This window comes from Varanus komodoensis, unplaced genomic scaffold (assembly GCF_004798865.1).
Source record: "Varanus komodoensis strain SLA01 unplaced genomic scaffold, ASM479886v1 scaffold13_1, whole genome shotgun sequence".
Lineage (NCBI taxonomy): Eukaryota > Metazoa > Chordata > Lepidosauria > Squamata > Varanidae > Varanus > Varanus komodoensis.
In genome coordinates this window covers 4,450,087-4,462,704 of record NW_025335408.1, presented here as the reverse complement: position 1 = coordinate 4,462,704, position 12,618 = coordinate 4,450,087, and the positions used below count along the sequence as shown (strand labels likewise).

At 40.9% G+C, this 12,618-nt stretch overlaps 1 protein-coding gene across 1 annotated transcript; it reads right to left on the bottom strand.

Moving 5' to 3' along the window:
• Positions 1-722: 722 nt before the first annotated feature.
• Positions 723-12,002, bottom strand: TWF1 (twinfilin actin binding protein 1). Its single transcript, XM_044423104.1, has 9 exons — positions 11,901-12,002; positions 8,417-8,494; positions 6,432-6,610; positions 5,488-5,583; positions 5,127-5,231; positions 3,818-3,943; positions 3,273-3,423; positions 2,879-3,000; positions 723-1,426 (listed from the first exon to the last, which is right to left on the bottom strand). Exons 1-9 carry the CDS (start codon positions 11,923-11,925, stop codon positions 1,256-1,258), a joined length of 1,053 nt encoding a protein of 350 aa, XP_044279039.1. The 5' UTR covers positions 11,926-12,002; the 3' UTR covers positions 723-1,255.
• Between the last annotated feature and the right edge of the window lie 616 nt (positions 12,003-12,618).

Genomic DNA, 12,618 nt, shown 5'->3' with positions numbered 1-12,618 from the left:
TCCCAGCATTTTCCAACCAGACACACAATCCTATTATGGGACTTTTTCTTCTCAAAACCTTCATAGGAGTGTACCCAAGCAGTTCTGAAACATTTAGAGAATAGTGGTCATAAATGAGAAGCATAACTAGGTCAACATGATGAAGTTGTGACAGTCCTTTTATTCTGAAACATTTGCTTTCTGGAAAGGTTCTTCAGGAATTCTATCAAGTACAGCTTGAATTCAGCAACAATGACTGTTCCATAACCTACTGATCGTATCAAACCAGTTGGAAGATTTGCTTCTAACAAAATATATTTACAGTATAGCCTCAGATGGTGAAGTTTTTACAATTTCAGAAAGGTTGCCTTGAGAACATTTTTTTTCTTTTTAGACTCTAGAAATGTATGAGGACACTTACAAAAGGCTGTCCTGAATAGTGTTAATTTCTAACAAGATTGTAGGAGTGTTCATATTGTAACTAAATCAGAAGGCTTTGGACAGAAAAACATTCTGATTTTAAAACTATTGGGTTGTTACAAAATCATTCTAGTGGGTATGTTAGTATTATTGCATCATCAAATGCAATAATGCTAACATACATTTTGAGGGAAAAATGTGTTTTTTCAGAGTAAAAGTAAGGCAGGTATTAGCAGGTGTAAGAAACTGTAATTTTGGATGTAAAAATTATAGGCAGACTGTATGCCTGCCTGGTACAGCCTATTTAACATTTATTTGGAATAATAGTTCACTGATCACAATAGTGCTTGTTTCCACATTAATATTAAAGACTGTGGTATAAAACAGTACATACTTCTATGGTGTCAGGGGATATGGTAAAAAAAATACAAGGGTTATTCCTCCTCTGTTTTTATTCCCAAAAAGCAACTTTCTAAATTAATAGAGTTGATTTAATTTTTCAAAAATTAAGTCCTTTTAGGTCATCATTAAAAGTGATTGCAAGCTATGTGGGGAGTGAGTGAGGAGTGTAGTAATTAATTATATAGCTACAAAATAAAGTAAGATTAGAATTAGCATACTACAAGCTTGTAATTTTAGTTTTGAATCAATGCATTACAACCACAGGCTGTGAATCTTAGATCTCTAGTGATGCAGCCAGTAAGTGCAGTGAAAAGTAACAAGATGGAAAATCTTTTTTCCCTCCTGGAAAAGATCAATGTGGAATGCTTTCAGCTAATCATTAAAGGCTGGGGTGCTTTCCCTTCCCCCACTTCCTATCATATAATGCTTTTTGTTCCCAGTACACTTGCTGCATTTAATCAGTAGATGTTTCAGTTTCAGCTGGACCTCTAATCAATCTTCGAATCCCCCTTTTTCCTGCAGGTCCTTTTGGCTTAGCAAAACTTTGTTTGTGTGCATGCTGTTTAGGATGAACTTCTTCATAAAGGAAGTCAGCAGTTAGCTCTTCTCCATCATCTATTTCAATCTGTAATGAAAATAAGAGATAGGATTGTTAAGTTATAAAGCTGTATCATCCCTGAAGAACTGCAGATTCTGTCACCAAAAAGCATTCATGTGCATCTTTATCATGGCAGTAAAGCTCCATTCATTATGATAGGTAACTGTGCGGAGCACTCTGTTGGTGGGCCAGAGCACCTAGCCATATTTTACCTTGGCTACACATTATAAGCAGAGAACAGAAAGGCCAATAATAAAATTTTATGGTCCACTCTTATGGTAAGGTGCATCTAAGCCTATGGAAATCTATGGACACATATGCACATACTTCGATATAGAAGAGTGCGAAATCTGTAGTCCAGCTATTGGCCCCCAAAGCTTTGTTACTGAAGTGCACTGCAGAAAGTAGCACTCAGAAGGTCTACTTTCAGCTTTTGAGGGAAAGTGGCAAGGGGATGTGGAAGATTGCTGTGCATTTGTGAGTCCTTTCCTCAGCCAACACAATCTGTGACCTCTGGGCCAAAAAAATTGCACCTGCCTGTACAGGATCATGCTGTAAATTTACCTGCTTCCACAGTAAAATAGAATTATCAGCAGTATTGTTATCGATCTAGGCACTTACTAAATGGCACCAAAGAGGGACATGCACATGAGAGGAAATGCTTCCTAAGTTAGCAGATGGCTATGAAGTTGTCACTGTTACCTAATTAAACAGCTCATTAGAAAAGTGACAACGATTTGCCCAATGGTTTAAAAACATGACCAAATGAAACAAAGAATGACAACCAAAGCTTCCTAATACTTATGCTTCTGCAAGAGCAGAACAATCTTCTGTTCGTTGATTGTACAGTGTATGAAAATTGCATGTTTGCTAGCCATTCAAATTTTTGGGTGGGGAAAGAAAACATATTTCCTTATGAAAGCAATACAGCCAAAGCATGGCAGCTTGTGGCAGGTATATGAAAGCCATGCCACTACTAAGAAAAGGAGCTGAGCTGGTGATCTCAGGCTAGGTGCCAGTAGCAAAGTCCTCTACATGCATTCAGCATGGGTATGAGGGACCAAGGCTATACACCAGGTGGGCTTGCATTTTGGATCATATACCTGGAAAGCGGTTGAATCCAAAGGTGCCCTTTTTCATCAAGAAGGCTTTTTTGTACATCACACACCATAGTGTCACACCGGAAAAGCGAAACAACACTCAAGTACACTGTCCTGCTCTTGTGGAAGCATAACATTGCTATAAATTTGACATACAATATAAATTATATAAACCGTATCAACTGTTCCACTATTGTTTGTGTGCATGTTGCTGAAACATGGTAGTGTTCATAGTTCTTTAGACTCAACCTAAAAAGGGCAACATCCTCAGAAAACCTGTGTGTCCGTATCTCAGGTAACAGTGGATGCTAACATTGTAGAGGCACAATCTCAAGGGTCTGTGAGCACAACAAGTAGAGAGCCCAAGCTGTGTCCTTACCTTTCTGATGATTTGCATCCACAGCTGTCTTTCAACAATTTCTAGAAGGGGACTCTTGCAGCTAGAATATAGCATCCGCTCTCGTATACTACACATATAGCCAGGCATAGAGTAGATAAAAACTGGAATGTTTCAATTGGTGAAAAGTTATTCCAAATAAATCTTAAGATTTGTTGCAAAATTTGAAAAGCATAAACAAGATTCTCTGTACATCTCTTTTATTGTAAGACTACAAAGGACCAATGGTGGGGAGGGGTCAACAAGCTAAAATGGTTTTAGGAGATGGAATAAACTAATTATTGTAACTGAATTTTTGGCCACAAATCCCTAGCCAAAGGACTTCTAGTCATGGCAACTTCCCTATTTAAATATGTACACAGAAAAGTTTACATACCTATAGATTCCAAATAGTCTCCTTCATGGGAATGTTTGTAGAGGAAAAAGTGGTACCGTGCAGAATCCTTTGGAATTCTTTTTGGCAAGTCCTTCAACTCTGTTGGGATTGTACTAGCCAGGATGATAGTTTCATTTTGCATGTCAATTTGCTGCCAACAAACATAATAGCAGTTTGCATAAAATACATATGCTCTCTCTCTCTGACCCAGAACAAAATATTAAAGTGATAGATTTTGTCCTGAAGAGTTCCCAACCCTCTGGTGTCTGAGAGGGCAAAATGCTACAAGAAAGAGGTGACTGAATATATATATATCTTACCTCTTTCTCAATTCCACTGACAAAAGCCTCTGCTAGATCAAAGAGACTTCCTGTCAATGCATGGACACTGAATTTTAATTCTTACTATATACAATACAAAGGCTAGGATACTTGAGAGGAAAATCCTGGATTGCTGTAGATTAAGTGGCGCTTATTCCTGTTTCTAAACAATGAACATCTGTGAACTGATCATCTTCAGGATTAAGCTGAGTGAAATGTACTTACCAATTGTACATAATTAAGTTGTTTGTTTTTCAGTTTTTCCAATGCTTGGACAGCATCTTTGGCTATAGGGAATGCTACTCCTTGTAGAGTCTGATGCTTAGAATCCACACTGACTTCAGTTCGTCCCTGGGGGGAAAAAATTGAAAAAGAGAAGACTGAAAGCTTATCTGTACTCTACTTAAAGTGGCAAGATAGTGAAAGAGAGGAGAGGACCCAAATTTCTAGAATCTCTTTAAACTTTGTTCTTTCTTATCTATAATACCTCAATCAGAAGTTTATTCCTTTATTTAAAAGGAAACAGAAACTCACCAAATATGAGGGAAGTGAAAAAAAAGGGGGGATCTGCTTTAACTCAAGAAGAATGTTCTGTGACAGTAAGTGGATAGCCTATTTTCATATGAGTTATATTTAAAGTAAGCCTCATTAAATATTGAAATATTCAAAGAGAAACTGCAAAAGGAGTCAGCACAGGAGTGCAGGACTGCTAAAAAATCTCATTTAGGTTTTTAAGGAAGCAATCCCATCCAAATCTGCTTGAGCCCCTAAATTTGGGAGGCTCATCCAGTGACAAGCAGAAGAGGTGGATAGATAGCCATTTTTGGCCATCTAGAGAAAGGATAGAAGGAACCAGGAAGGCCTTCTATCTCCTAGTTGTCTACTCCCCTCCTCCAGAAATATCTTTTTCTAGCTCTCTCTTACTTTCTCATCCTCAGGGAGCAGCTGGCACAGTTCTTTGTGCACTGACTGCAAGGTGGTGGGGGAAAAGGGTTCTGATTTTCAGCTCTGAGGTCAGAACATTTTCTCCAGCCTTAGAGATGCAAGTCTGAGCTATCCTGTGTCTCCCATCACAGGATATTTAGAGACCACAGGATCATTCCCTAAGCCAACTAAACAAATGTATATACTATGTCTTACTGCAAACATTGTACTTCAGATTTATGTTTGGCTTAAAAAAATCTTCCCCTGAAGCATTTCAAAAAAGGAAATAGCTATTTACATTTCTAGCCTAGACATGTCTGCTAGAAATGCTTGCAACTATCAGATGCTTTCATTTTGCAAAAGTTCATGCAAATGGTAATAAGTATTAAATCGCAACCCCTGCCTTACTGTTTGTAGATTTTGAAAGGAATTTTGAGATTAGTTTCTGGCATGCTTCTGACTTTCCATCAACGTTTCAAATTATAAAAGTTGGACAGGGGCTCAACCACTGATGCAGGAAATCTGCTGTTACTGCACCTCGAATGGGCTTCAGCCTTTGCCTAAAAATGTTTCATGAAGAATGTTTGGCTCCCAACTCAGGATGAAATACCTCATTAATCCTGATCTGTCGAAGCTCTTCTTCTGCTGCTGTCAGGGGGGCAGGGGAAGACTGAGTTACCAAGTACCTTTGGTAACCATTCAGTGAAACATCTTCCTGAAAACACAAAATCAGTAGTTTCCATGAATGGTTTATTTAGTGGAAAATTTTCCTCCACAGCTTTCCAGTACAAGCGTTTGTGGCCTAAAAAACCCACAGTTCTTTCAGGTTGCCCATTGCATGGATACTGATGGAGTTCAGCCAAACAGAGTTACAACTTCTGCTCAGATCAACCCAGAGAAATAAGGGTAGAACAAAGATCCTCAGCTGCCCTCTTCCCATCCTGCCAAATTGCTCTTTGCAGAATACACACCTTGTTTGTTCCAAATACTTCATCCTTAATATGCCCACCTCCAAATTCTTTCTTCAGAGTTGCCCGAGTAGCTGCATACAACATTTTTTGACGAACCTAACAGATAAATGAATGTTCGGTGTTAAAGCTACTCCTTGAAGAGACCAAACAATTGGGTTCTTTTCTCTTGTTACACAGTTAAAAAGACTCTTAACTTGTACTTTAACTTTTTAATGTACTTTAACATTCTGTTTTGATGGTATAATCAGTGTGATTTACAGAGCCTGGAGGCCTTAGGTTAAGGCTGTTAAGAAATATGTTTGATTTAGGTTGAAGTTCAAACATATATATAGCAATGAACTCACTATATCAGCAGCAACAACCTAAATTACCATTTGTAACACAGTACTTATAAATCCCAATGAAAATTCTAGGCCTAATACTCTATCACTGGTGAAAATAGAGGGCAAGTATTCTCCAGTTCTCACTCTAAGGCTGCAGTCCTATACACATTATGAAACTTACATGCAATCCTATGCATGATTATGCAGAAGTAAATTTATAACATTTTGAGATTCTGTTCTTTCAAATAGCCCGAAACAAAAGCCTCCTATGTACAAGGATGCCTGCACACACACAGCTGGTCAGTCAGATAGAAATCATTTGCGCAAGGATGTTATTCCAGACAGTTGTGATGAATGTGCTAATGTCACACAAACTGTTTATATTTTCTATCCAGTTGGGGTCTATTAGCCAGAAAAGACCTATGATATTAGCACTACCTATAGGATTCCTACATTGATATTATCATGAGATGTGAGTGTCCACATGTATGTGCATATGAGAAATGAGGGAAGAACCAAAATAAATGTTCATATTATGCAAACTAATTCCTTGTTGAATAAGGAATGAAGTGTTCAACCTGAGCATTTAACAGTCACTAGAAATTTTATCCTGCTACATACAGGAGAATGGTCTGGTGACCATGCAATAAGAATCCATTCATATCCTTGGGCATTTTGCGAATCTAATCTGTACAGTATGTAACATGGCTGCTTGTCTTCAAGAAGTGGAAGAACGTAGGAATCATAGTCTTCTTCCCAGGATGCACCAGGTTGTTCAGCAGATCTCACAATAAGCTGTTCTGTAAAAATAAAAATAGAAGTATAGGGTACTCTAGAAACAATGACAAAAATTGCTATTGTTCTTAATTATAAATCTGATCAAATATTTATAGCGGAGAGCTATTTTTAGTATGGAAATGATACCAACTTGATCAATAGATTTGAAGGAAAGCAGAAGTATATGCGTAGATGCTTAAAATAGTTGGAGTTTATTAAGTTTAAGAATCCTAGGTTTTGGACTGAGCAATCTTAGATGGATTTGGGAATCTGGAGAATTCAAAATACTGAGGTTAGAAGAGAGCTCCAGCCTCTGGGCTGGACATGCATGCTTGGTTTGCCATGTTCCACCCTTGCAGTTGGTGGGAAAGAACTGTGAAAGCAGCTTCTCCAACACTGGAAGAAAGACTTCAGAGAAGGGGTAAAGGGGGCATTCCAGGGACGAGGACTTAGACATCATGGAATATCCTAGCAGCACTCCAGCATCCTTCCCTCCTAGTCCAAACCACCTCAGCTACATGGCTGAACATTGCTGACTAGATGACTTGAAGGGCAGGAGGAGCCAAGAGACAAAGATCATCTTCCATTCGTCCCACCCAGCATAGAATGCCCACAATTCTCTGGGTCTGGATGCTTACAAGCATCCTCGGAGTTACCTTAAATTTGAAGGCTTAGATTGTATAATACTTGTAGCTCTATATCAGGATATAACTATTTGTTTTACATGTGCAAAATAAAGGAATTTTGAGAAGGTGCCTGTAGAAACTGCATAGTGCTAGAGAAGATAGGAGGTTATGATTTATTTTTCACCAAACTTGGTATGAAACTACATTTCTGAGTGATGGTGGGGAGTATACATAGTAGCAGCTTTTACTTTCTAAGCTAGACGTATCATTTTGATTTACAAAGAAACAAGCTTTATGCTGCCAACTAAAATAAAATACAATGTAGGTGATACAGACTTAGTAGCTCAATATTGTTGCCCCTGAGCCTGAAGAGTAGGCAGGGACTGCTTATTAAAATGCTACTAATTCTAAGATACTCTGTGCATAGGTGTATAATCTAAAAGCATACATATATGTAAAACAGGACCAGTTTATCTGAACGTTGAATACACAAGAAAGCAATCATTTGTTGTATTTGAGTTTTCCAGAAAAGTTGTGCTGATTTCAGTGAAACCAGAGTGCATACAAGCAGGAGTCTAGCCACAGGTGGCAATAAAAATGGTTAAGTACCTAAAGTCACTCGCCATGGGTAAGGGTAGTATTTATGTTCTTTTGGAGAGTTGGGTAATAGGAAATAGAAGGAGATGTGTCACTTCAGCCCTCTCTAGACAATAGTTGGCCCTGGCAATACTAGCATGACCAGGCTTCTGTTACAGAAAGCATTAAGCGGGTGATGAGATCTGGCTTTCATCTCAAAGTTGGTTTGCCTTGACTAGGAAAGTAACCTGCTAACAAAATGGTTTATCTTAAATTGAAGCTTGCACATCTACTCTGCCAGTTGCACGCCTTTAATGTCTCCCCAGAAGTAAGCCACGCAGAGTTCAATGAGACTTACTTCCAGGTAACTGGATATGAGATTAGCTGGCAATAAGTCATACTGATGTCAACAAAACATTCTTCTGAGTAGAAATACACAGCATTGTGCTGTTATTTGTGTTCAAGACATATGCGCAATTAATATTCCAGTAGGTAAAATGCATCTGGTTCCTACTGACAAGTAGCTATTTGTTCCAATGTCTCAAGATGGTAAACTTTACTCATTTGCAGAATTTACTCATTTATGTAACTCTGGAAAAAGATAGCACACAGGAATGCAACACATACCAGTTTCAATAACTAGTTTTAAAAAACGATATTGTCCATTTCTAGCTCTTGCAAAGATTTCCTTGACTTCTTCATTAGCTGAAAAATGACAAAACAACAACAACAACAGATTTTAGGCACTCCAAGATAGTCTGAATTCTATTTACTTAAACAAAGTGTTAAAAAGGTACAACTAAAACACCAGTACATCTTTAATGCAGGGAAAGTAGACCAAAACTGCAATGCAAACACCTGGGATCAGGTCCCACTGAATTCAGTTGAACTTACTTTGGAGTTGGCATGCACAGGATTGCACCTGAAGGCTGGCTTGGGAGTGCTGAGAGTTATAAGACCTTTTTCCTTTTGGTCAAGGCATGCATAGGATAGCATTCTGACTAAGTTATCTAATTTATTCTCCAGACATCTAAAAAGGTGAATATTCCCAACTGTTCTAGATACCTTTGCTAGCATTAGTACAGCTGTGTTAGGCATGGCCATACAGGCATCACTGATTTCTTAACAGCCACCTAGATCAGCCAAATGTTAAATGGGTTAAGGTAAACATGGCTTTGAGTTCAACCAACAGAGTCTGCAGCCCAGGACAGGTGAAGTCATTGTAGCAGGCCAGCACTGGTAGTGATATCGGAAATACAGCTGAGAAGTTTGCTGGGTGACCAGCCAACGAATGAACTCTCAGCACACTTTACAGAAGTTGATTATTTGAGCCTTGTTGGAAGACTCACTTGCCTAACTCTGAGGAAGGGCATGATACAATTGTTGCAATTCAAGATAAAATGAATCTGCCATTGATTGCACCACCTCAGAGAACAAGTTCATTTTGGCTCTACTAAATGGTGGTTTTTTGTTTTTGTTTTTTGGCACCATGCAACACATTTATGCCTTGTTCACATAAAGTGAGCTCCAGCCCTTCAGGAAAGCAGCATTGTGCTCATTGGGAGATGATGGGAGTGGTAATCCAACACACATGGAGGATACCTAGTTGGGAAGCTCTTGCTAAATCACTGTAAGTGATGCCTAGAGGGATTTTGTCCAGATCTTTTTTTCCTCCCCAGCATTTTTGGTTTTAGACACGTTGGGATATTAATCTACAAGTCATAGCGAAATGGAGGGCAGGTGAATGCATTCTGTCAAGAAAAAGAAAACCAAGAAAGGTAGCAAAGAGACCAGCATCATCCAATGTACAGAGATTTCCAGTATGGTTTGGTGATAGAGATATTTGCAAATCAACTGACTTTCCCCAGTGGAAAGTTCCACACAATTAAACAGCTGCATCTTTTACACCAACAGGTTTAAGCAATAAAATGATGCACTGTTTCATTTTATAACATTGGATCAACCAACCAAGACTGGTTACATCAAATCTGTATTAATGTTAACTTCAAGAATTGAACCCCCCACAAAAAATAAAGAATACAGAATAGCTCTTACAGTACTTATTAAGAAATAAGCCCCAGTTCATTGTGGCTTATTCTAGTACTCCAGGAATTACAACACGCAATTTCCTACATTTTCTATATCTTGGAGTGGCTAGTTTTGACAGTGAATAGATGATCCATTCAAAACAATATTAAGAGTGTTTTCTACTGGAACTAACAAACAAGAAGGGTCACGTGAATGTTACTGAGCTACAACCAGTGTAAATTGATGCTTTGTCTCCCTAGGGATATGGAAATCAAAATCTGAATCGTGCCAGTTCTAGAAACCAGCAGGGAGATTGGATATCATTGGGTGTGGAGTGAGGTGGCTTGCGGAAGCTTCTCCTTTCCACTTGAATGCTTTAGAGAACAGTATAGAAAGAGTACCAGTTCCTTCCCTTTGCAGACTACCTATTTAAAAACCATGCATAGTCCTAATCCTCCTGCCAAGAACTACAGTAAATAGTTTCAAAATACATGCTACTATGGTTTTTGTGCAGCCTGACTGCTGATGTACTTTATGGAAAAATTGCCATGCTGGGTCTAGTGTAGAAGATGGCTGTAGAGTTCCTGTCTTGCAAACAGGGTCTGTGGTTGGGTTCATTTAAATTTATAGCAAGCAATAATTTCATGTTTTATCACCTAGTCTCCATAGTGTAAAACCCAACCATAGTAAATAATTCTCAGCTGTTGAATTTCTGCTCCTGGATTGTAGTCAGCATTAATTCCAGCCCTATTTATTTCAGTAGACCTACTCTAAGTAGGACAAACATGGGATACAATAGCCTAATACAACATGCTTTGATTAAATACCTTCACTTCCCTTGCTAGAGAAAATCACACAACAAATTAAGAATTTCCAGATTTTAGTAAGATATCCTTCCCTATGTAGGATCAGAATGGACTTCCTAAAATGGGGTTTACTTCTGACTGGGAAGGAAGCTGTTACTTTCCCATATAAGGATCAAAAGAGTCATTGCTTTAAAATTGTGTCTAACTGCTGTGCCTCTCTTTCTTTCCAATTGTGCTTTTATTCTAGGGCAGGCACAGGGACCAGTTCCGGATTTAAAAATCCCCCGCCCCATGCTAGGGTCCCGAGCCAGACGGGTCTCCTACGCGTACTCTTTGAGTAAAAATGGAAGCCAGAAAAAGCAGTAGCAACTAGACAGATGTTTAAAAATGGATGTTTGCTTAAGGGGTTCTGGATTCCCAGACAAGCACGCGACAGCAGCACAAGTTCGCCCCGCACAGACAGAAATGCCTTGTCTGGCTGCGTCTCTCGATAGTTTCCCGTGCGAAGCGCCTAGCAGCCAAACCCCTACATGGCAATAGGCAGGTGTAAGTGGAAAGAAGCCAGTGTAAGCTTCCTCCCCCTTCTGCCTCTCCCTTACGGGAAAAAGGACATCTGCTCCGTCGCAAGGCAACGATGGCATTCCCGCCCCTCTGGTGGCGAGCTATTTGCGCTACCCAGCCCTGCAAACGTTGCTTGAGCGCTCATCTTTTAGAAAAGTTGTCCCGATGTATTTCACACGGGCTTTGGTAAGATTCGGTTTCCCGAAGGCTGATCTTGAATCCCCATCAGGCAAAAAGTAAAGGGGGAGAGAGAAGAAGGCTAGTAGTTAAAAAGGAGAGAGAGAAAATATGCGAGACCAAACTTCCTTGTCTACAACAGGCAGCCTCCGAAGGGGAACCCCCTGGCTCCAAATGGGTGGGAATGCATTGTCCGTGGAAGGCACTTTGCAGATGCTCAGATGCTTGTTAAGAGCAGTGCCGGGGAAAACCGGCTCCGGGCATTGCAAATCACGCTCCGTCGATGGACAGGGGCGAGGAGTGCGGGTAGAAGAAACTCCTTCCAAGTCCAAACTCTCCAGTGCCTCCGCTTACAGGTCAGATGCCCGCTGTATGGCCCGTCTCTGTCCCGGTCCCGAGCCCACGACAGGACTCAACAGGCGCTGGACCCACAGACAGGTGGGGGAGGGCGCCCGGGGCAGTACGGTGGGCCCATGGGGAAACTAGAGCAAAGGGGAGCGGGAGGGGAGTCCGAAGCCCGGCTCGCTCCCGAGATGTACCTTGGATGCCGGTCTGGTGGGACATGGCGCAGAGCAGCCTCGGGGAACCGCGACCTCAGGCTGGGGGCAAAGGTAGGCGCTGCTGCCGGAGTCCAGACCGGCCCGGGACGCGTCACGTGACGCGCCGCCGCCACTCAGCGGCTCGCATTCCCTCGCCCAGCCGGCAGCTCCTTCCGGCCGGGCTGCTGCGCCGGGATTACGCTGGGAATGCCGCCGCCGCCGCCGCCGCCGCCCAATTTGCAGCGGGGACACTTGGCCAGACCAATTCCCCAGCAAGTCCTTTTGGCAGTCACAGGGCACTCCTGGGTATGCCCACTCAGAAGTAAATCCGGCTACCCATTGGACTTGCTCGCAAAGGATTGCTCACTTCGTTGAAAAGGCCTTGCCGTGCTTCAGAGCAAAGTCCGCTTCAAGCTGCAGCCTTTTTACTTAACTTGGGCCCAAGTCTCTCTGGATGCCATGACGCGTGCTCTGAGTTGGCACTGCAAGTTTACAGCCTAAGACCCTTCTTTTCCAGCTGGACTACTAAGGCTGCAATACTATATATAGTTACTTGGGAGTAAATCAGAAGGATTTACTTGGGAGTAAATGTGTATAATATTGCAACCTTACTTTTGAGTAAGCCTTTAACAGTCCCACGTCGAGCTGTAAATTTACTTGGGATTAAAGCCTGTTGAGTTGAATTGAACTTCCTTTCAAATCGAGTCGTCCTAAACTT